The sequence below is a fragment of the Oryza sativa genome, chromosome 1, assembly GCF_034140825.1.
Source record: "Oryza sativa Japonica Group chromosome 1, ASM3414082v1".
In the NCBI taxonomy this organism is placed as follows: Eukaryota; Viridiplantae; Streptophyta; class Magnoliopsida; order Poales; family Poaceae; genus Oryza; species Oryza sativa.
In genome coordinates, this window is record NC_089035.1 from 38,481,697 (window position 1) to 38,505,169 (window position 23,473).

At 45.3% G+C, this 23,473-nt stretch overlaps 3 protein-coding genes across 5 annotated transcripts; all 3 read right to left on the bottom strand.

Annotated features, from left to right (window-relative positions):
• Positions 1-460: 460 nt before the first annotated feature.
• Positions 461-4,550, bottom strand: LOC4324953 (3-phosphoinositide-dependent protein kinase 2). 2 transcript variants are annotated; one of them, XR_010738260.1, is made up of 11 exons: positions 3,960-4,550; positions 3,674-3,854; positions 3,495-3,547; positions 3,308-3,409; positions 3,118-3,223; positions 2,956-3,034; positions 2,011-2,176; positions 1,577-1,711; positions 1,386-1,499; positions 962-1,292; positions 461-885 (listed from the first exon to the last, which is right to left on the bottom strand). XR_010738260.1 is itself a non-coding variant. In XM_015766734.3 (11 exons), exons 1-11 carry the CDS (start codon positions 4,149-4,151, stop codon positions 793-795), a joined length of 1,497 nt encoding a protein of 498 aa, XP_015622220.1. In that variant the 5' UTR covers positions 4,152-4,550; the 3' UTR covers positions 461-792. The 2 variants fall into 2 exon arrangements, 1 of the variants encoding a protein (XP_015622220.1); XM_015766734.3 differs by having other exon boundaries at positions 962-1,184; positions 1,333-1,499.
• Positions 4,551-7,250: 2,700 nt separating this feature from the next.
• LOC4324954 (glutathione S-transferase T3) lies at positions 7,251-10,938 on the bottom strand. 2 transcript variants are annotated; one of them, XM_015766593.3, is made up of 4 exons: positions 10,552-10,938; positions 9,679-10,465; positions 7,676-7,714; positions 7,251-7,444 (listed from the first exon to the last, which is right to left on the bottom strand). In XM_015766593.3, the coding sequence occupies exons 1-2, from the start codon at positions 10,792-10,794 to the stop codon at positions 9,680-9,682; spliced, it is 1,029 nt and encodes a 342-aa protein (XP_015622079.1). In that variant the 5' UTR covers positions 10,795-10,938; the 3' UTR covers positions 7,251-7,444; positions 7,676-7,714; position 9,679. The 2 variants fall into 2 exon arrangements, with proteins under 2 accessions (XP_015622079.1, XP_015622078.1); XM_015766592.2 differs by lacking the exons at positions 9,679-10,465; positions 10,552-10,938 and adding an exon at positions 7,798-9,211.
• Positions 10,939-13,156: 2,218 nt separating this feature from the next.
• On the bottom strand, positions 13,157-15,151 carry LOC4324764 (amidophosphoribosyltransferase, chloroplastic). The gene has a single exon (XM_015766591.3). The coding sequence runs from the start codon at positions 15,103-15,105 to the stop codon at positions 13,450-13,452; it is 1,656 nt and encodes a 551-aa protein (XP_015622077.2). The 5' UTR covers positions 15,106-15,151; the 3' UTR covers positions 13,157-13,449.
• Between the last annotated feature and the right edge of the window lie 8,322 nt (positions 15,152-23,473).

A 23,473-nucleotide genomic window follows, 5' to 3' on the forward strand; every position in this document is an offset into this window, starting at 1 on the left:
AGAGACGATTTGATTTGTCCGACGCGTCAAGGTGTTGACTACGACGAGGCTACGAATAGTGGTCGGGCGGGCTGGCTCGGGCCGGTCGCAGGCTAAGATTAGTAAAATTTTGGGCCGAGTATTAGTTAGGCCCAAGCCCAGTGCTTTGCTTTGTGGGCTTAGTGAACTTGTCAGCTGATGATGATGATGAGATGTTCGTTACAAGGAAAAAGTGTTTCTTGTTGATTTGGTACTCTCTTTTTTTTGGTAAACTTCAAACACTTGATGACCTGACCCGACTCTAGGAAAGAATGGCTCTTTGGAACACATGAATTCTTCAAAATTCATGTAAAATCCTTCCATTGAAAAGGAGGCCTGACTATAATGCGATGCCAAATGCTAACCATCTGCCTGAATATTAATGAATGAACTGTGAGGACTGAGGACCAACGTTAAGCTTGTCAGACGATGCAACAGTACAAACTGGCAATCTCATGTAGTTTCCTGTGTTAAATGTTTCAAGTGCAAACGTTTTCAATCATCCTGAATTCCTGATGCTATCTGCTGCACCAAATTACAAAACAAACGAGCAAAATTGTTTGCTATAAGAGAATTTAGCAGGGCCGGAAAAGAAAACAAAAAAATGTAGGAACATCCATCGATGTGCCAACTGTTGAGACTTCGTTGCAATCGGGCACAGATGCAGGAGACCAGGAACAATAGTCTCCCCCATGTTCCTCCAGGCGAAAAGGATGGCTATGGTGTATACACAATGCTTAATATCACCATTTTGACGTCTTGAGTTGGTCATGGTCAGTTCTTCTGGCAGCGTTGTAGGTCTTCGATCGCCTTCTTCCATTGCCAGGCGCGCTGTTTTGCATCCTCAAACGATGACACCTTCTTTGGCTGTAAACGAACTGCGTTAGTCATCATCATAGGAGCAAGGATAATACCAAGGGATGGTAACAACAAAGAAGAATACCGTGCATATCCTGAAATGCGAAGAGTTTGATACTTGCACATTGAGTTCACTTGGGTCATCAGACCACATGATGTTCCCTTTAGTCACCATTTTTCCAGGATCTACACAGATCAGCTGTGGTTTGTCGGTGAGGATCAACTGAACCTTCTTGTTCGTTAGCTTGTTTATCTTCTTCAGTTTTGATATTAGAACGACAGATTCGCCAGGCTCCAGGAAGTCCTGCCTGTCACATTGTTAAAAGCAATATGCACCAACATGAATCACCTCTTGTGGAAAAATTTGAGCATGATGCCGGTCATTTCCCCTCTTTTATTCAATTTTCTTTTCTCTCCTGTAGGTTATAATATAATGTTGTGATAAACTGTGTTTACCATCTAGAGTCGAAGGAGTCGATGGAAGCTAATCTAGATATATGGGAGCGTACTTCAGAAGATGATGAGGCACCATCATTCCCAACAGGACTGACATGTTGGTTGACTGGAGCACTTCCCATGTGTGACAACCAACTTGAATCCTGACTATCTTCATCCTCATTTGCCTGAGTCGAGAGACTGTCAGAAGGATGGAAGCTGGAAGTATGAAGTGATAAAATGGACAAAGGTAACAAGAAATTACATTTGCCTCCATTGCAAGCTTCGGTGCCCGTGTGCTCCTTATATTTTTCCAATCAATGCCTCTAAAAAAAGGATGTTTCTTCAATGACACATAACCATCAGGTCCTGCACCTGGACGTTTGCTTGGGTCGACATCCTACACAATAGCCAACTCATAGGATTAACTGCGGTTCTCAAGTTGAAAAAATCACGCTTGCAGTTGTCCAAGTTGAGATTATAACCTATGCAATTTTCGTAGGAAGCAAAACAAATTATTATGCATAATAACTAGTAAAAACAATCAACTATGAATTTGCCATTGCGAAAGCAAGAGTGACAATAATTCATGAAATGGTACAAAGGTGACTTGTGTGAGATAAACATTATACATCTTTAGAAAAACAAATGAACTACTGATGAAAAGGCTGTACAAGGATAAATGAATGCAATGTATACCAGCAGCTTGTCAATGAGATCCCTTGCATCATCTGAGAAGTACTCAGGAATTTTGAGATCGCGTGCTATAATTCTCTGGAAAATTAACCACTCACTGGCATCTTTAAATGGTGAAGAGCCAGAAAGCAATTGATATAGAGTACACCCCAATGCCCATAAGTCATTTCTGTCAAGAACAGATAAAGGTTCATCAGAGAAATTATGTATAAAGATATCATAATAACTCATACAGTATCAACACAAAACACAGCACTCTAAAGCTTGCTAACCACCCATCTGACAGCAAATTAGGATTGGAAGTCCACAATTCAGCAATAAATGTCCTTAGGGCTAAACCAGCTCCCTTTTCAGAAACTGATTGGTGATGTAACCATACCTTGAAAAATGGAGCACCATATTTACCTTAGGCATTATTTTTTCTGAAAAGTTCACTTTTTAAAAGCATAGCTATTGTTCTGATAGCAGGAGGAAAATGCAGTTCACAAGTTGTCACATCTACTCCTTCTGCGACTGATATCATTTTTTGAAGTCTTTGAGTTTCTTTTAGGACTTAACATATTTCTTGTTATAGCATGAGACATAATTTTTTTACTATTCGGTCAAAGCATGAGAGACATTTAGCACATCCAGGGCAGCCAACTCTAATACACTTCTGTTTCCTAACAAGACAAGTCTTAATGAATCTTCGGCATTTCATGTATGAAGGTTCATTTGGTTAAAGCAGGGTACAGTGCTACAGTATGAATATTTGGTGCGTCTAGTCAATGGAAGTACAGTGCTCATACTTTGACAGTCCAAGATAACATCTCGTACAAAATGGAAAAACGAGATCAATTGAAAGAGAAAAAAATAAGCATTCAAGTGTTACAAAGGAAAAGTGAAATAACTCCCAATGAAGATAGGTTATCAAAGCGTTAGTCTTTCCAGACGAAGTTATTCACTCACCCAAAGGTTGGTGGGGCAGAGTTCAGGACCTCAGGTGGTACATATGCAGCTGTCCCAACAAATGTACAGGCCCTCTCGTCTGTAGAGTAAATTTAGGATAATCAGAATTTTACGAACTACTGCGACGTTTAAGACAAATCATTGATATACATGTTATCTTACTAGTGGAATTTGGAAGGACTTTGATCGGGGTGTCCTTTGTAGGCTTCACACTACCAAAATCGGCAATCTTGATGTGCCCATCAGAAGTAAGCAGTAAATTTTCTGGCTGAAAGATCAAGAGCAGTGTGAGTTACAGCCACCCATAATTACTGCTGCAGGCCAATGTGCAACCCCAATACGATTTGCGAACCTTAACATCCCGATGAATTAGGCCTAAACTATGCAAATACTCCAGAATATCAACAATTTCAGCAGCATAAAACCGGGCCTCATCCTCAGACAGGCGACCTTTCTGCAAGCAAAACCCCATGCATAAGAAGCAAATATACAAGATAAATTATCCGCATTGTTGGCATTGTGAGCAGCACGACACCAACCCGAACAATTTGGTCAAACAGCTCCCCACCTTCACACGACTCAAGCGCCATATCTGCACAGAAAAAACCAGCAAGAAATGTCTTGTTCATCCAATGCCAACACTTTTATTTGGAGATAAAATCTTTTGGAGCTAATATTTGAAGCCGTTAGTGTTTCAGCTCAAATGGAAGGCACTAACAGAGGGAGTAGGTGTCCTGGAAGGTGAAGAAGAGCCTGATGACGCCCGGGTGATCCAGCTGATCGAGCACGATGCGCTCCATCTTGACGTAGGAGATCTTGTTCTCCTTGGTGATGAACTTCTTGTCCATGATCTTGAGCGCGTACACATTCCCCGTATCCTTCTTCTTGGCCCTCACCACCTGCCAAATTCCACCATGAATGACACCACCAGGCACAAGAACCACGAGAACGCGGATGATCAGGGGGCATCATCGCATGCGAACCGATCAATCAAATCAAAACACCTTGGAGTAGGAGCCGACGCCGTAGATCTTGCCAAGCTCGAAGTCGCCGACGGTGAACTGCTCCTGCGGCGCGCGGAAGGCGATCCCGCCACCGCCACCTCCGGCGGCGGCGTTCGGGGAGGCGGGGGAGGGCGCGAGGCGGAGCCTGGCGGCGAAGTCCCTCTCCATGTCGTCGTCGCCGCCGACCGCCATTCGGGAGGGCCGGGCCGCGGTGAGCCGGGGCGGTATCTATAGGAGGCGGAGGCGGCGGAGGCAGCAGCAGGCGGCGCGGGGTTCGAGGGCGCGGCGCGGCCTCCGATGGCGGAGGCGGTCAACGGGTGGAGGAACCATCGGATTCGGCTTCGAGGGGTGGGAAAGCGCAGCGCAGCGCAGGGGGGGAATCGATTGGACTGCGACGGCCGCAGCCTTTCGGGTTGGCCGCGCCGGACGAAAGGAATCGAATCTAGAGAGAGAGAGAGAGAGAGAGAGAGAGCTTTTCCTCCTCCTCCTCCTCTTCTCTCTCCTCCTCTTCGTCGTCTTCCTTGTTGGGTCGCGGAGGGAGGGAGAGAGGAGGGAGGAGGAGGAGTGATCGAATGATGGGAGGAGGCAGACAGGCAGTGGCCGAGAAATGGAGCTCCTTTTTCTTCTTTCTCGTAGCTCCGGTTTATCCATTCCAACAGTTTATTTACTACTACTATGAAATTATCTCTATCCGATAATAAGGTTTTATATTTTGTTCCATGAGATTTTAGTTTTTTATATATATTTTAGGATAGAGAAAGTAACTTATTGCAGTGATGATTGAATAAAAATCTGAGGTTTTTGCCACGAGATTGCTGGGGAAAATTCGATCTTTTCAGCACTGAGCATCGATCCGTTTTAGCTCTGAATTTGCTGTGCTGTTCTTCGCTTGTAAAAATCCGATCTTTTGCGCACTGGCTATTGATTTCAGTACCACTACCAACAGTAGCATGAACTATATAATTCGTTTTGCTTGTATAAATTAACTGAATAAAATAATACCCACATCTCTTTCCAGTTTCATAAACACTGTTTTTCAGAATGATCTATCTCCCAGTGACTACCTTTGCATAAATACTGGAGTACTAAACTGCACTGTAACATCTAATTAATTTTCTCTGAATAAAACACAAAAGTGACCTGTACTTGTTTTGAGAGTGTCTCATCTTTATCTCAACGTACAATACACGCTCTCCATCTATGAATTTATCCACAAAGCAGCAGCAACGAAAAAAAGAAGCACTACTCCAGTAAAATCATATGGTCAGCAATGTGTAGAATAGGATAGCAAGGGCCCCATGAAAGCATGAGGAGAGGAACAGGAACAGCACGGCACGCATCATTTTTTCTTTTTCTTCTCTGGCCGCATTGGTCCTTGGTCTGTGCACCACACTGCAGCAAAAAAAAAGCAGCAGTGATGACTGATGACTCCCTCCCGAGCGAGTAGTTCATCTATGCTTTTATTAGTTAAAATTTAAATTTTTAATCTTAAATTTGGAGTTAATTTTAAAATTTTTCATTAAAAATTATTTTTCAGCCTCCTTAAGAATACATACATATATATATATATATATATATAAAAGAATTGTATTCACAAATTATTTTTCTTTGCAAATATATTGCACGCCAAACGATGGGGTCGTCAGTTTGTGTTGTTGTGTGCCCGAGAAATTCTCTTCTGTGGGGTCAAAAAGGTCACTGGTGCATGGAGAGATGAGATTTGCAGTGACAATCGCCACACGCCGTTATCATGGTGCTCCTCTGCTCCTCCCCGGCCACTCTTCGTAGCTCCTCGTGCCGAATGTCTGAAACTGAAAGCAAGGAGGAATGGATCATGCAACTTATTGTGTCGCGTGTATTAGAGTATAATAATAGGCTATAAGTCGGCTAAATGCTGAGGTGTAGGAAAGAAGAGAGGAGAAGCAGGCTGTAAACTTACACCCGGCTTGGATAAAAAAAACCAGAAACTCTGTAAGAGAGACAAGCGGACCATGTATTAAATTGACATCACTCCAAACAAGCTTGAAGTACCTTTTGTCAGTGATTCTCTCGACGTTTTCTTCATGTGTTAACAATTGGCCAGCTTCAATCTGCAGATTTAGCAAGTACATTGCTCCTTGTCCGTGCTGTAAACTTGAGAGGTTATTTTTCTTCTGCTTTTGCTCATGTTTATTGGTGGAATGGACGGTACTCTCTCTCTCTCTCTCAGCCTCATATGAGCCGTGTCTGCCTTTTGCCCTGGATCTTGTTGGTCATGCCGTGAGTTTGTAGCGATATCAGTGGTCAGTCTCAACTTCAAAGTGCAGTGAGCCTTTGATGTCTTTCAGCAGGATGGTTCCCCCTTCTCGGGCCTGCATTTGCTGCAAATGAGCTAGTTTTGCCCACAAACTGCCTATTTTGCAGGTAGGCTAATTTGTCTGAACAGTTGATGTCTAATAAAGCTTCATCGTTAAGAGAGAGTTCGACCAGAGATTTCAGCAGTCCTGGTTTCCACGATATACTGTTAATAGGTTATAGAAACTATTTTCTACTAAAATTCAGATAAAATTCATGTGATACATTCCAAACGTGCAAACAAGATGTCTAAGAGTTTCCTTGCTTTTAGTTAAGTCGTGATTTTGTGACTTTGTAACTCGTACTCCCTCCGTCTCAACGAATTTGGACAAAGGCTTAGTACAGGTTCATTGTACTAGAAGGGGATGTAACCCCCTCCGTCTTAACGAATCTGGACAAAGGCTTTGTACAGGTTCATTGTACTAGGAGGGGAGGGGTCACATCCCCTCCTAAGAGCAAGGCTAATACTTTAGCCGGCTGCTGGCTGAATACTACTACCATGTCATCTATAGCCATCACTATAGCTGGCTCATATAAAAGACTAGCGGTTAGGTTGGCTGTTGGTTTACCTATGTGCAGATTTGGGTATTTAATATTTACTTGTGTTCCTGATCTGCTGTGGCTACATCTCTGTGGTTTCTTCATCAATCAATATATGGATATGCAAATATGGTCGTGCATGCACATAAAAAACAACAAAACAGCACTAGTACTTCAAATTCATATCACGCTGATTATTGCAAAAAAAAACATATTGCTCAGAAACATATAATTTTCAAAGATCATATCACATTATAACTTCAAGCAACAATGTTCATCTCAATAACCATAGATATTTTTCAGGCAACAATATTCATCTCAATGATCAGATAGCAAATAATTTTCAAGCAACATTGCACGCATGATATGATGAGATTTGAGCACCATGACACCGGCGCTTAAAACATTACATGAGTCTTTCTGAAAACATTAACCAAAAGTACTGCTAAATAAGCTCTCTGGCAGACAAACCATTAGTTATTGAGCTGAACAACGATAATGGCATAGAGCCTTAGTTGGAACTTCAGTAGAAAGAAACAACAAGCCATAGTTTAGTTGAAACTTCAGTAGAAAGCAACATCCAAACCATTTGCCTCAAAAGCCTTCATTCACTGTATGGGAAATTGAAAATAAAGCCAATGATAAATATTTAGCCAATGCAAACAAATGGTATGTACTATGAAGCAAGAGCATACTATGAATAACCTACTCACTGTATGGGAAAAAGGAAACAAATGCATGGGTAAATATTTAGCCAATGCAAACAAAAGCATATTATGAATAACCTGCCATTATCACACTTATTTTAGTTACCACTCTACGCATACATGTTTAGTACGTACTTGTAAGTAGCACCCACGACAACCAGCAACAGCACAATCCTGAAATGAAGTACATGTTATCATGTCAATCCACAATGTCAAAGGGAAAAAAGAATAGAAACATACAGATATCAGTATCCTACCATGACTAATTATGATGGTTATCTCCAAACTTATGCCAAATGTGCTCGACCAAATCATTTTTAAGTTGGGTGTGTTGTGGACGAGAACGGACAGTAGCTTTTTTGCGCATCACATCAGCAAAACACAGATTACCACCTATATTCACTTCAGGAGGCAGCGCAAACGATGCCCCTGGATTCTCATTCAAGTCAATATGAATGGTAGCTTCCTCTCTCTCATCTTCGACTATCATGTTGTGGAGAATCACACAAGCTAGCATGATCCTCCCAACACTCTTCCGCCTCCACAATCGTGCAGGCCGACGGACAATGGTAAATCGGGACTGCAACACCCCAAAAGCACGCTCCACATCTTTCCTTGCCCCTTCTTGGTGCTTGGCAAACAACTTATGCTTCTCAGTTTGGGGAAGAGGTATGGTCTTCATGAAGGCAGCCCATTCTGGATATATACCATCAGCAAGGTAATAACCTGTTCCATACTCATTCCCATTGACTGAAAACTGAACTTGCGGGGCTTCTCCTTTCAATGCATCAAAAAACAATGGGGACTGGTTCAGCACATTAAGGTCATTGTTTGACCCAGCAACTCCAAAGAAAGCATGCCAAATATGCAAGTCCTGGGAAGCAACAGCTTCTAGGACTATTGTTGGTACTCCATAATCACCACGGGTGAATTGCCCCCTCCATGCTAAAGGACACTTCTCCCAACGCCAGTGCATGCAATCTATACTTCCTAACATTCCAGAAAAACCACGAGACTCGTTGACCTGAAGTAGACGCTCAACATCCGAGGATGTGGGGCGTCGCAAGTACTCCCCACCGAACACCTCAATCACCCCCCGTGTAAACCTATCCAAGCACTCTAATGAAGTACACTTCCCAATCTTCAAGTACTCATCAAGGGCATCTGCAGGAGTGCCATATGCCAGCATGCGCATGGCTGCTGTACACTTTTGCAGTGGTGAAAGCCCTATTCGACCAGTACAATCTACCCTATAAGTGAAATAGGGAGAACACTGACCAAGGGCATTCACAATGCGTAGGAAGAGGCGTCTATTCATACGGAATCTTGTACGAAACATACTCTTAGTGTAGAGTGGTTCTGCAGCGAAGTAGTCCTCCACAAGACGCTGATGAGCAGCAGCATGATCCCTCTAAATGCACTTCCTTGGACCACTCCGTCTCCAAGATACCCCAACTGAGAGACTAGCCTTGATCTTTATAGTGAGCCTCCTAGCAAAGGAGTCTAGAACCCCCCGCTCAGCAACATATTGCTCCATAATGTTTGATGGGGCTAGTTCATCGGAATCATCTGAATATGAAGATGAATCCGGCATAGTGGGAGAGAAAGATGGGATTGGTAGGCTGAGTAGGAAGATGATATGCAAGAGAAGGAATATGGGTGTGGGTGGATGAATATGAAGGTAGGATAAAGCATTTTATAGATGTATCTTGTTCTGGTTATATGTAGGTGTGTATATTTATTGCTGCATGGTTATCTGAAATGCATTGTTGTTAAGTGAATTGGACTATTGACTGCATGATTTTTTGCACTGCATGCTGTTGACTAGATTAATGCAATAGAGAACATGTTGAACTTGTATTCTGCCAGAAATTTCAGCAAGGAACAATTTAATGCAGCACCATAAGTATTTCACCAGATAACAATGCATAGTAACTATAACTTATAGCACCATAAGTATTTCACCAGATAACAATGCATAATAACTATAACTTGCATAAATAAATAAGTTTTAGCAGGATAAAGTTCAGAAAGTGACTATATTATAGTAGAGGACAATGCAAAGTTTCAGCATGATAAAGTTAAGAAAATAACTATATTATAGTAAACAAGAATGTAAAGTTTTAGCAAGATAATACCTTAGTCAGTTTTGCCAAATAACTTCTCCCTGAAACACCTCAATGCCAGCATGCGCTCAGATCTCACATCTTCAGGCATCCCAGTTGTATCTTGCATCATCAACGATTTGTATGTTTCTAGTATGGTTGATTCCTTGTGTTCCTTTTCTGCAAGGTACTTAAGCTTTCGAGCTTCAACATTCTCACTAGACACACGCCTCTGTGTCTCTAGCATCTCTTTGTGGCCCTCATTTGCTGTATTCTGAGCATCTACAAGCTTGTGGAATTCCTCTTCAAGATCTATAATAGCCTGGTCCTTTCTTTTTCGTTTCTGCTGCTCCTTAGCTTGCTTGCCCCCTATTGGTCGTTCATCTCTAGCATCATCTAGAGAGAAATGATGCCCCACACCCTCCTCAACATTGAACTTTCTCTTGTCTGGCTCCAAACCTTCTAAACGTTCCAAATAGGCGTCCCATTTTGGTTCCTTGCTAAGCACATCCCAACAATGCTTAAACATAAATGGACCATCCTTTTTGTGATCTTCTTCATAACTTTTCACTGTCCTGTCCATCAAATTCACTTCAGATTCACCACTAGCCCACAAAGCATTAGCCTCCTTCCAGCTAGCACAAAACCATGCAACCCTTTTTTTAATTCTTCCAAACCGATCCTTGACTTGCTTGACCTGCCTAGCCCTGTTTTTTGGGGTGGTGTTGTTGTAGACGGCAGCAACACCATTCCAATATTGGTCATTCTTCTTGTAATTTGATTGGATTGGATCATTTGAATTATTCAACCAAGCACTGACCTAAAATATTTATCAAAAGATGTTTATTGCAGTTCTATTAATATAACACATGGACATCATAATTAACCCCCCAAAAAATAACTTACCAATCTAAGATCCTCCTCTTTTGTCCATGGCAAGCGTTTTTCAGTCCTAACGCAATCGCCAACATTGCAGTCGTCGCCAACGTTGATTGGCTGCGATGAACTCCCATTGCACACATGTTGTTCAGTTCTTGGTGTGGTTTTCCTCAAAAATTTAAGTAAACCACCAGGTGCGTGAGAATCCACTCCCCTGCTCAGACATGTATACACAAAAATCAGAATCATATATCTCAAACATATATACATCTAGAAGTGCCCTATTCAGGAAGCGATAGTCACTGGACTAGTGTGGCTAGTGATGGCTATAGATGACATGGTAGTAGTATTCAGCCAGCAGCCGGCTAAAGTATTAGCCTTGCTCTTAGGAGGGGATGTGACCCCTCCCCTCCTAGTACAATGAACCTGTACAAAGCCTTTGTCCAGATTCGTTAAGACGGAGGGGGTTACATCCCCTTCTAGTACAATGAACCTGTACTAAGCCTTTGTCCAAATTCGTTGAGACGGAGGGAGTACGAGTTACAAAGTCACAAAATCACGACTTAACTAAAAGCAAGGAAACTCTTAGACATCTTGTTTGCACGTTTGGAATGTATCACATGAATTTTATCTGAATTTTAGTAGAAAATAGTTTCTATAACCTATTAACAGTATATCGTGGAAACCAGGACTGCTGAAATCTCTGGTCGAACTCTCTCTTAACGATGAAGCTTTATTAGACATCAACTGTTCAGACAAATTAGCCTACCTGCAAAATAGGCAGTTTGTGGGCAAAACTAGCTCATTTGCAGCAAATGCAGGCCCGAGAAGGGGGAACCATCCTGCTGAAAGACATCAAAGGCTCACTGCACTTTGAAGTTGAGACTGACCACTGATATCGCTACAAACTCACGGCATGACCAACAAGATCCAGGGCAAAAGGCAGACACGGCTCATATGAGGCTGAGAGAGAGAGAGAGAGAGTACCGTCCATTCCACCAATAAACATGAGCAAAAGCAGAAGAAAAATAACCTCTCAAGTTTACAGCACGGACAAGGAGCAATGTACTTGCTAAATCTGCAGATTGAAGCTGGCCAATTGTTAACACATGAAGAAAACGTCGAGAGAATCACTGACAAAAGGTACTTCAAGCTTGTTTGGAGTGATGTCAATTTTTTTTGTTCTATCTAATTTCTAGCAACTTAAATAGTGTCATACGGAGGTATGGTTTGTTAACATTTTTTTCTTCACGCTGGTTTCACACTTGTCATGGCTTTGGCACTATCAAAATATTGGTTAAGCAAAAATTGACTCTATAATAACAAATAAGCCCTTCATCTCCAGTCACCTAGAAAGATACTTAACCTCCTCATATATAAACGCTCCATCAAAACGGAAATGCCAGTCTATCCGTTTGCATTCAGCAGCTGAGCTCACCCTGTCAATGCCCTTATCAGACTATCAGAGTAGTACAACATGGAGCTGACCATAGATATCTCATGTCTTAACTCAGCATTCAGAGAAATAAAGATATCTCATGAATTAACTCAGCATTCAGAGAAATAAATTTCAAAAAAAAAAACTGATTCAGAGAAACAATTGACCTTATACCATGGCCCCAACGGCAGTGAAAAATGTAGTAAAAGATAACCAGCGAGGCGAAAACAGGTGAACACCATGATTTTGAACATGTGAAAGCTGAACACTGATAGGTGAGTTTTCGTTCAAACACAAGTACAGCGGAGCCGAAGAATCACATGAGAAAATCTTATTAGATAATTTAATAATTTTAGTTTTAGTCAAGATTTAAAATATAAATAAGGATAAGTATCAACATCATGATGCTTTGGATTTCTTCTACTAAAGTACTAAGTATTTTTGTTCCTGGAGACAAGTCAATATCCCAGCAAAGATAATGTCGGAAGACTAATTTCAATGAAGTATACATAGTTTGACTGAAATGTGCAAAGGTCCACACTACTGTTAAACTAGCAAACAGTAAACTTTTCTTAGTTGACTTTGAATAAGACAATATTGTGAAAATAATATAGGTAAATGCATTTCCCTTATGCGACAGGAGCTTGAAATTTGCATTTCACTAATAATTCAGGTTGACATCTCACTACAACGTAAGATTGAAGTCCCACATCAATTTTCTTTTCCCATACAAGTTGAGTAACTATAGAAAATATTGTTGAAAACTTGAATTAGAGTGGGCTTGAAATATAGTGGCTCATTTGCTATAGGAGCTCCATAGAAAATGCTCCGTTAAACTTGCACAAAAATTCTATTGGATGTCTCAAATAGCAAGGAAATGCATGCCTGAGAGTGCGAAATTTGACCTCTTGGAAAACAATTTCCATAGTGAAAGCGGGAAACCTTTTCACAGATTTCTGACTCCAATAGGATGTATCACTAGGTCTGAAACGTGTCGACTCCCAAGTCCCAACAGTGCAAAGGTACTAACGAAATACCGCAACAAACTTAATACTATGACAGTAGAGTGATTTGCACATAGACATGGTACTCACAACAATTCTATTGTTAGCTCAAAAGGCAAACAACCATGGATGGGAAGATACACAAAAGATGAGACAAGGACAGCCTTCCAATCAAAATAAGAAGGTGGTATACATACCAAAAAGGCAACTTTTTCACCATGTGTCATTGAAGCAATTATCTCGTTCATCATCATCACCATGATGGCATTGGCAATACAATAGATGAATAGACAGATCAAACTTAACCGTATCAGCTCGATCAATATCCAATAGCTAAACCTTACTCCCAAAATTCAGATTGATGAATGCAATTGCAAGGACAAATATTGCCACCAAGCCCCAAAATTGAGTCTAAAATTTCTATATAAGCATATGCAGATTGCAGAGTATAGTAGAGCCACTTCCCCTAGTTGCGAGTTCATGTCAGTCTTCGAAGGCGGACACCAACTCCGGCACCGGCTCCGGCACGGTGGGGAGCACCGGGTAATTCCGCGAGAAGCAGGCGTCGCAGAGCTCATGCGCCTCGTCGCCATAGATGGTGTGGAGCTTGTCGAGCGAGAGGAACGCGAGGGAGTCGCAGCCGATCGCCCTGCGGACTCCCTCGAGGTCCATCCTGTTTGATATCAGCTCGCCCTCGCTGGGCGTGTCGATGCCGTAGAGGCAGGAGCCGATGACCGGCGGGCTGGCGATCCGCATGTGCACCTCGCGCGCGCCGGCGTCGCGGAGCAGGCGCACGATCTTGCTCGAGGTGGTGCCGCGGACGAGCGAGTCGTCGACCACCACCACGCTCTTGCCCCTGATGACGCCGTGCACGGGCGCGAGCTTGAGCTTGACGGCGAGGTCGCGGATCGCCTGCGACGGCTGGATGAAGCTGCGGCCGCTGTAGTGCCACCGGATGAGGCCTTGCTGGAACTCGAGCCCCGACGTCTGCGAGAATCCCAGCGCGGCGTAGAACCCCGAGTCCGGAACGGGGATGACGACGTCGGCGGTGGGGGCGGGGGACTCCTCGGCGAGCGCGCGGCCGTAGGCGTTGCGGCGCTCGTGGACGGCGTGGCCGAACACCACGGAGTTTGGGAGCGCGAAGTAGATGTGCTCGAAGACGCACGACTTGCGGGGGCGGTGCGGGACGAGGCAGGCGGAGGACACCGACATGTCGCGGCGGTCGACGACGACGACCTCCCCTGGCTCCACCTCGCGCTCGTACGTGGCGTCGATGAGGTCGAGCGCGCAGGTCTCCGACGCGAACACGATGGCGCCGTTGGCGCGGCGGCCCATCACCAGGGGCCTGAAGCCGAACGGGTCGCGCACGGCCAGGAGCTTGTCCGCCGTCAGGAACAGCAGCGAGTAGGCCCCGGCGAGGCGCTCGCAGGCGTCGCAGATGCGCGCGAGCAGAGGGCGCGAGAGCGAGGTGGCGATGAGGTGCAGGATCACCTCCGTGTCCGACGACGTGCTAAAGATGGAGCCCTGCGCCTCCAGCTTGTTCCGCAGCGCCTGGTAGTTCACCAGGTTGCCGTTGTGCGCCACGGCGAGCTGCCCGAACCTGTACCCGGCGAGGAACGGCTGCACGTTGCGCAGGGAGGCGGCGGCGCCGGCGGTGGAGTACCTCACGTGGCCGATGGCGGCCTGGCCGGGGAGCTTGCCGAGGCGGGCCGGGTCGCCGAACACGTCCCCGACGAGCCCCAGCCCCCTCTCCAGCTTGATCGTGCCGTCGTCCCCCGCGGCGGCGATGCCAGCCCCCTCCTCCCCGCGGTGCTGCAGCTTCTGCAGGCCGAGGTAGCAGAGCGACGTGGCGTCCGGGTCCCCGACGACGCCGAACACGCCGCACTCCTCGCGCGGGTGGTCGTCGCCGTCGCCGCCGTCCACCTCACCGTCATAGTCGAAAGGCGTGACGCGGTCGTATTCGGGGAAGGCCTGCAGCGGCGCGGGGCGGCCCGCGCGGTGGCGCAGCGCGAGAGGGGACGGCTTGGCGGCGGAGCACCTGAACACCTGGTGGTGGCCGTGCGCCGGCGCGCCTCCCGTGGCGCAGCGGATGAGGCCGGAGGAGGCGGTGGCGGTGGCGGCGGCGGCGGCGGCGGCCATTGGTGGTGTGCGTGGGAGTTTTGGGAGGGTGAGGGCTTCCGAGGATGCCCTCCCGAACGTAAGTGAAGGGACGAGATTTAAGGAGGCCCAGGTGGGCGTGTGGCGATCGTATTTCTTACTAAATTTTTTTTTATACGTACGCAGTGTGTATTGTACCGTATAATATACGGTCCGTGTTATCCGGAATGGTATCTTTGGGCCTCGTATTTCCCAGTTCATCCCAGCGAAAAGAAATGGAATCGTTTAATTGTAGTCTTGGATATGGAAATTTTTAATCGGTTTTCCATCTGCTGTGCGTGATTTTTAAGGGGTTTTTGGCTGTCAATGTTTTGAATCAATTTACAGCTGTGCCCAAGGCTTGCTGCCGTCCGAGTCTCTTTTATGGGTGTGTTTAGTTCCTGAAAAAAGTTGAAAGTTTGAAGAAAGTTGGGAGTTTGAAAAAATAGTTGAAAGTTTATATGTGTACAGTGGCGGAGCCACCATGATTCTTGGGTATTCCCGGGAATACCCAACATTTTTTATCAAAAAATAAATATACTTATAGTATATACACATGTACACATATTTGTACACCTAAATCCTCAACTCTTTGATCCAAACACAGCCCAACTAGTCTCTTGCGATGCTTCCAACCAACCCGACCCACTCCGTCATGACCCATCAGACATCAGTTGACCCACTTAGCCACCACTCTTCCAGACAGCCCCCTCTCGCTCTCCCTCCATGACCCATCCCTCCCTGGCTCGGCTCCCTCGCGCCACTCCCCATTTGCAAACCCTAGGTGGTGGCGCGGCGAGACGGCAATCGGCGGCGGGAGCTGGACCGTGCTACCACGGAGGGGGAGGCCATTGCCACGGCGGGCGGTGCCCGACACTTCGCCAAGCTAAGGCGGTCAGGTCGGTTGGGTGGCCGGCGGCTGCGAGGGGCAGGGACGGGCAACGGCACAGCGCTTAGACAAGAATATCCAACTTTGAAATCCTGGCGCCGCCACTATATGTGTAGGAAAGTTTTTAATGTGATATGATGTGATGGAAAGTTAGGAATAAGGGAAACTAAACACGGCCTATATCCCGTTTGGGCATGCTGATAGCTAAACTAAGGCAAATTTTGCTACAGGACATCGTGACTTTGCGGTTTTAGCTGTAGGACACCGCGCGAAATGACTTTTGGGGAAACACACTCTCAAAATGTGGTTATTTGCTGGTGGACACTACACCCATTAAATTAATAATTTCCGTGCTGACTAGATGAGAGGGCCCCACTTTTTTACATGCCTTGAACAAATTGCCCTTTCTCTCTCTCTCTCTATCTTCTTCCTCTCTCTCCCCCTCCTCTCTCTCTCTCTTCCTTGATGGCGCGGCTCGCGGTGATTGTGTGGCGTAGCACCGCGCGCGATACGGGCGGCCGGCGACGCGGCAGAGGGCAGCGGGAAGGTGGAGTAGCAGCCGGCGCGGCTCGCGGTGACCGTGCGACGCGATGCAGGCGGCTGGCGACGTCCTCTCTCTCTCCCTCGACGGCGCGGCTCGCGGTGACCGTGCGGCGCAGGGCGGCGCGCGATACAGGCGGCCGGCGACGCGGCAGAGGGCGGCGGGAAGGTACAGTAGCGGTTGACGCGGCTCGCGGTGACCGTAGACGACCGCCGCCCCTACGCCCAGCTCTTCTCTGCCCCGCTGCCGGCGACGCGGCAGAGGGCAGCGGGAAGGTGGAGTAGCGGCCGGCGCGGCTCGCGGTGACCATGCGGCGTAGGGCGGCACTCGATACGGGCGGCCGGCGACGCGGCAGAGGGCGGCGGGAAGGTGGAATAGCGGCCGATGCGTCTCGCGGCGACCGTAGACAACCGCCGCCCCCACGCCCAGCTCTTCTTTGCCCCGCTCCCTAACCCCACGCGGCTGCCCGGCGGCATCATGGCGCTTCCTCACTCGTCGCGCCACCACACTTCTACGTGGACGTCCAGCACGCAGACGTCGCTGGTCAGGCATGGCGCGGCCGGCACACAGCCCCGACGACGACGACGTGTCGTCCGTCCTAGGCAGCCGCGCACCGAGCGAAGAACGGCATGCCCCCGCCCCGCGCCTCCTCCTCCTCCCCCTCCCCCTCCCACGAGACCTCCACGCGCCGCCACTCACCTGTGGTGAGGTCCGCCGCAGCCAGTGCGCACTCCGTCGCTGTCGGCCCCTTCCCGTCTCCCCCACGCGCGGGTGTGGCCTGGATGAGGAGCACGACCTCCTTGCCCGCCCCGGTCGAGCTGCGCCACCCGCGGTGCATCGCCTAAAAGCAAGGATGGATTGAGTCGACCATTGGGGCATTTTGGTCCAGACGCGTCAAAATGTGGGTCCGCTCAATCCTAGTCAGTGCAAATATACTAAATAAATGGGTGCGGTGTCCGCTGGCAAAAAGTGTTTTCCCCAAAAGCGACTTTGTGCGGTGTCTTAGAGCTAAAACCACGAAGTCGCGATGTCCTGCAACAAAATTTACCCTAAACTAATGTAGTCAAGCAAAAATGTGGAATGTTAAAAGAAACAATTTAACCTGGAATATTATTAGAAGGCGATTACATGTCAATTTAATAATTGAACCTAGGCCAACGCAAACTATTTTGTATCTCTCTGTCGACCGAGCTATGCTCCATTTTTAACCATAATAAAAGAATATTGGGAAATGAAAATTTCAAGCTCGATCGGTTTCACACAAAGTCAACAGATGTTACCATGATTTATCACACCACTCTCTTTTCACCATGGGACTATCACATCTAAAGTTTCGCTACCACAAAGCGCCACGTCATCAGAAATTTAGGACCGTTGGATGCAGCAGGGAATTAAACCGATGCCATTGTATCTAAAATAAACATGAGTGAAAAATCATGGTCAATGGTAGAATCCTTGGGAGTTTTCACATAGCCAACGGTCCATGTTCCACGCAGCAGACAAAGGGTCTGTTTGGGGGAGCTTTCAGCTGCAGCAGCTTCTCTCAGAATCAGAAGCTATCTCAAATAGTACAGTTTTTGGTCCAGATGTTGAGAAGTTGTAATTGTCGAATCCAAAAATTATACTAGAAGCTAGAAGCTAGAAAACCCAATTTTTCCAGATTCTCAGAAGTTGGCTATCAACCAGCTGCTTCTCAGAATCTCAGTCTCCCTCAAACATGCCCAAAAGGTCACGAAAAAGGAGAAGCCCACGTTCATGGTAGAATATATATACAAGAATCACTAAGCAGGTATAAAAAAACGCAGAACCCATCTACTCCCAGCAGCCAGAACACATCCACCGCTGCCTGTCGACCTCCTCGCTTCCATCGCCACCTCCCTGCCTCTTCCCCATTCCGGTCGCCTCCTCTGCCTCCACTTCCACCACACATCCACATCGACCACCTCCTCCCCCGTTGCAGCTAGCTGTTCAGTTCAGTTGCAATGTTCTAACTCTTTTCGATTAGATATTCGTACAATGTATAACCCTTACGATATTACATATACTTTGCATCAGCATACACCTACGGTGCGTGGGTGAGCAGCAAGCGGCGCTGCAGCTAGCAGTAGATACCCGGGGCTTCTCTAGACGGGCCGGCACACCGAGCATAGGTGACGGCCGGTGTGCCGGCCGCGGTTGCGCGAAGCAGCCTAGCACGGAAAGAAGCATTCGACCGAGCCGGCCGGGAGCGAGCAGGCGGTGAAGGAAGCTCCGACGGCAGCGGCTTATGGTGAATGTGATGAATATTTTTGGAAGATTTTTTCACCCTTTGCAGGTTTGTGAAAACCTGTCAAAAATCGGTCGGAGTTTGGTTACATTTAACGAAATATACAATTTTTATTATAAAAGTATGGGTAAGTGTTAAAGGATGTACGTGTAGTTTTATAACGGAGTTGACACTTTTAAGTCATCTTAACATAGTAGGAGCAAACCGGTGTTTCATTTAAAAGACGTAAGAGCAAAATCATAAATCCTAGAAAAACAAAATCACAATTGTATGTTTTAGATAATAGAATAAAACATCACGACATTTGCTCAACGAGTTACAGCCAATTATTACAACGTAACATTCAAAACAAGTGTAGTTCAAATAAATAAAAGAAGATACCAATCATGAAGAAGAAACAATCCAAAAACTACCAACCTAAAACAAGGAGTACACAATTATTGATTTATATTTGTGAATCTCCATCTAAAATTGACAACAAATTGTATAACCATTTGTTTCAAGATTACGACATGCAACTTTTAAAAGTTCGCCATCTTTATCACACTTTTATGTTGTGCCCAGGACCTGAGCCAATTGTCAAAAGTCATGACATTCCTATTCACCCATAAAGCACAACATATAACATATGCTCTAAGTTTTATACTTTTCTTGTCCACCCCCAAAAGCCAATCATAAAAAATACTACATCTGTCCCAAAATAAGTGCAGCCGTGGATATCCGTGCCCAACGTTTGACCGTCCGTCTTATTTAAAAAATTTATGAAAAATTTGAAAATATTTAGTTACACATAAAAGTACTATTCATATTTTATCATCTAATAGCAATAAAAATACTAATCATAAAAAATTTTCAAATAAGACGAACGGTCAAACGTTGAACGTGAATAGTGCAAAACTGCACTTATTTTGGGACGGAGGGAGTATGAGATATGATATATTTTTAAAGAAAATATGAGATATGCTATTAGGAAGATATAGACCAAAAGAAAACTGAATTGCTCTCCAAATAAACTATGCATAATGACATTCCATAATTAGATGCTGAATAGTCTCATTTTTCATACATAAACAACCTCTCAAACTATCATTCCAATTTCTCCTTGCCAAATTATTCTTAGCTAACACAATTCCTCCATATGAAAGTATGGTTATGAACATTATTGCCTCAAATAAAAACTGGTATGATTGAAAGTGGAAGCAAGTAAAACATGCCGTACTGTTCAAATTACTGCCAAAATCAACCTTACTAAAATTTGGCATTGCCAAATTGTTGGCAAGTAGGTAGAATTGCTAAATTTTGTCATGATGAAATAAATACATTATGCCAAAATTTTATATGAGTTACCAATATTTGATAACAAACTAAATACAACTATATATTTATCAATTTTTAAAATGGCACCAATCTTAGATAGGCCCGTCATGTCTTGTATGCTGTATCCTTCTCCTGCAAACGACAAGGCAAATCGATGAAGAAAAAAAAAGCATGACGGTGCTATCTCTAAAAGAGAGATAAAACACAATGGCAATGTGAAGAATGAGGATTTCAACAATAGATTATGCATATGCAAAATGCGCCGTTTCATTCTCGCGACCACTCCTACATCTACACAATAATTGCCTTTTTGACTTAGCAAGTCTGATTTGCCAGAGAATTTCCAATGAACTATACTTTTCTTTTCTTTTTTTTTTACAGCCGCCAAGCTAGAAGACTGTAAACCGACTTTGATTTGTGTGACTCGCTCGGTCCTTTGCTTCAGCTGTCCAACAAAGATTCAGCCGCCGGCCGTGCATCTAAAATTCGGCGAGCTCGAAACTAAACTGGTGGCTGGTTCAGCAATACACGTACCTTGAGGTATCTGTTTTGATTTACACAATTTCACTGTATTTAAGACGAATTTTAATTTCCGTATAAATCAGAAAATTTCACTTATACCAACCCTCCCAAACTAGAAAGTCAGCAACATGGGCACTTTCGTCTTCCTGTATGCCAATTATGGATAGGGATTAGTCTGTTCTCTTTGGGGGTGGGCTCGAGAACAGGGGGCCACCTAGGCGCTGACTCATGGGGCCCATCACTGAGCCGACCTGACCTCTACAGGGTGGGCCATGGTACTATGGACCGTGGTCCTTTCATGTATAAAGGCCAGGCCCCACCACCGATCACAACTTGGTTCGGGCCTTCTCGCGTCGCGGTCAGGGCCAAGTGGGGATACGGGGCACACGTCCCACGTCACGTACAATACAAGTATACAAAAACTATGGTGACGCAAATTCTACATTGCTCTGCTAGTTCACTCCCTTGCAGCTACCTTGGGTTACCTCTTTCAACCACAAAAATCTCTCATAACATGCTGCTGCTAGTCAACTCAAAAGTTGACAGATATCTAGCCGGATGGTTGCCTCTTTCAAAGGGTGGAAGTCTAACTATGATCAACGCAATCATGTCAGCTATCCCGACATACTACATGTCATGTTGTATCTGGCCGGAAAAAATCTATCGAAGCACTGGACAAGATAAGGCGTGCTTTCTTTTGGAAAGGGGAAAAATCCATAAAGGGAGGTCACTGCTTAGTGGCATGGCAAACAGTTCTACTACAAAAACAGCAAGGTGGCTTGGCGATCAAAGATCGCAGGGCACATAACACAGCTTTAATTCTAAAGCTAGGAAATAAGGTACTCTCTGGCCTAAACAATCCAATGACTAACTGGTTTAGAGGGCGATATCTGAAGCATACTGTGCAGTTACTCCCTAGATCCAGTGATACCCCCACTTGGAAGCTCATTATATCTCAGTTTAACACCTTAAGTGCTGCAACTCAGGTAACCCTTGGTAACGGCAAAACTACTCTGTTTTGGAAGGATAATTGGCTGCACCAACGGTTACAATTCACACACCCAATCCTATTCTCCTTTGCTTTGGATCAGGACTGCACGGTAGATTCACAGTTTACACAGAACTCCTGGCATGTCAAATTGCATCCTAACCTGTCCTACCAAGCAGAATTAGAGCTGCACTCGCTTATGCAAATTCTGCACAGGTTTAGCCCCATCCCTGAGACTCCTGACACAAGAGTTCTTTTGCATCCTGCACCCAAGTTCTCAACCTCAAATGCCTACCAACTTCTGACTTACCACGGAACCCTTTGGAAACCGACAGAATATGTCTGGATACACACCATCCCACAAAACTGTAAGATCTTCCTTTGGTTGGCTTTCAAAGACAGGCTTAACACCAAGGCGAATATGGTCAACAAATGCTGGAGCAAAGATCCGCACTGCCCTCTTTGCCCGGCACTAGAATCAGCTGACCACATCATCCAGAGATGCAAAAATGCTAATAGCCTATGGGAAAAAATGAACCTCCTGCACCTGGCAAACCATTCTGAATCGTCCTCAGCTTTTCTGCAAGCAGTCGTTGACAGAAATCATTCAAATAGAGGAATTGAACCTATCTGGTTTGCAGCTTGTGCATACACGTTGTGGAAAGCACGCAACAACATGATTTTTGAGAGACAAAATGACAACTTGTAATTCATCATTCAACAAATCTCAGACACACTAAAGCTCTGGAGCATGAGAGCCAATGAAGCAACCAAAGAACGAATTCTCTCCTGGTGTGCAGGGCTGTAGTTGTGACTTTACTTTGTATATACCCTTGTAATTCCAGCCCCCTGTTTTGTTTCTTTTCTTTTCTTTTATCTATTTTAATTTTCCCTTTTCCCCTTTCTTAATACCCCTCTACCCCCTTGCTATAACCTGTAACTTGTAAACCTCATTTCTCTTAATGAAATGACTATAAGGTAGAACATGCTCTACCTTCTTGCGTCAAAAAAATACAAGTATACAACAGCCTGATAATCCCGATGGCACGTACTACTACCGTAGTACCGTTCACCGTTGTGCGAGCTACTAGCTTCTCCGTGGAATCTATGGCACCCAAAATTCTCGGTTTGTCATTGACTCTGATACGATTAGTAATGTTACAGACTGCATAAGTTCGCTTATCCTTGAGACCTTGACCCAAGCATCATGTTCTTTCCTCAGCTGTTTGATGACTGAATCTGAGAAGAGGTTTCATGCGAACACATGTCACCGTCGAATCTGAAGCTGTTCTCCCCATCCGAACAGAGAAATTCCGCTCCGTGCGTGTCGAGCACCGTCCGGTTACGGCTTGATTGTCAACTTGAGGGAAGGGGATTGAGAGTTTACATGAGAGAATTGATGGTGAGATTAAGATGGGAATTTGATTTTTCATCCCAGTCTCTTGTTTGGTAGAGGTGGTGGAAATTGATAGGGAGTTTAGTTGGAGATTAGATCATTAATGAAAATGGATGGCTGAGATTTGTTTAGGCGAAGTAAAGGAGGAATTCCCTCCCAATTACCTGCCGTATTGAAAAGGAGGGAGTTCATTCCTCAATTCCCTATCCCCATTTCACCAAAATTCCCATGTCTCCCAACCAAACAAAGCAGTTAATAACCTTATCCCTTTAAACTCCCAGTCCCTCCTAAAAACTTCCTCCAACCAAACAGACTGTTGATTCCCTGGAGTGCGGCCACCGGTCAGGTCGACACGAGCCGCGTGAGAGCGTGAGAGAGCCGTGGAGTTCTGGAGATGCGCCGGGCTGGCTGCGTGACTTCTCCCCTCGCGATTCTGCTTCGGGACGGAAGCG

What these genes read in the sequence shown, in the direction of transcription:
- LOC4324953 (XM_015766734.3), bottom strand. Translation starts at nt 4,151, where the DNA reads ATGGCGGTCGGCGGCGACGACGACATGGAGAGGGACTTCGCCGCCAGG. An exon ending in TAATTCATCGGGATGTTAAG is followed by an intron (nt 3,224 to 3,307) that starts GTTCGCAAATCG and finishes TTGATCTTTCAG; the next exon opens with CCAGAAAATTTACTGCTTAC. An exon ending in TCTGCCCCACCAACCTTTGG is followed by an intron (nt 2,177 to 2,955) that starts GTGAGTGAATAA and finishes TGTTCTTGACAG; the next exon opens with AAATGACTTATGGGCATTGG.
- LOC4324954 (XM_015766592.2), bottom strand. Translation starts at nt 8,879, where the DNA reads ATGTTTCGTACAAGATTCCGTATGAATAGACGCCTCTTCCTACGCATT.
- LOC4324764 (XM_015766591.3), bottom strand. Translation starts at nt 15,105, where the DNA reads ATGGCCGCCGCCGCCGCCGCCGCCACCGCCACCGCCTCCTCCGGCCTC.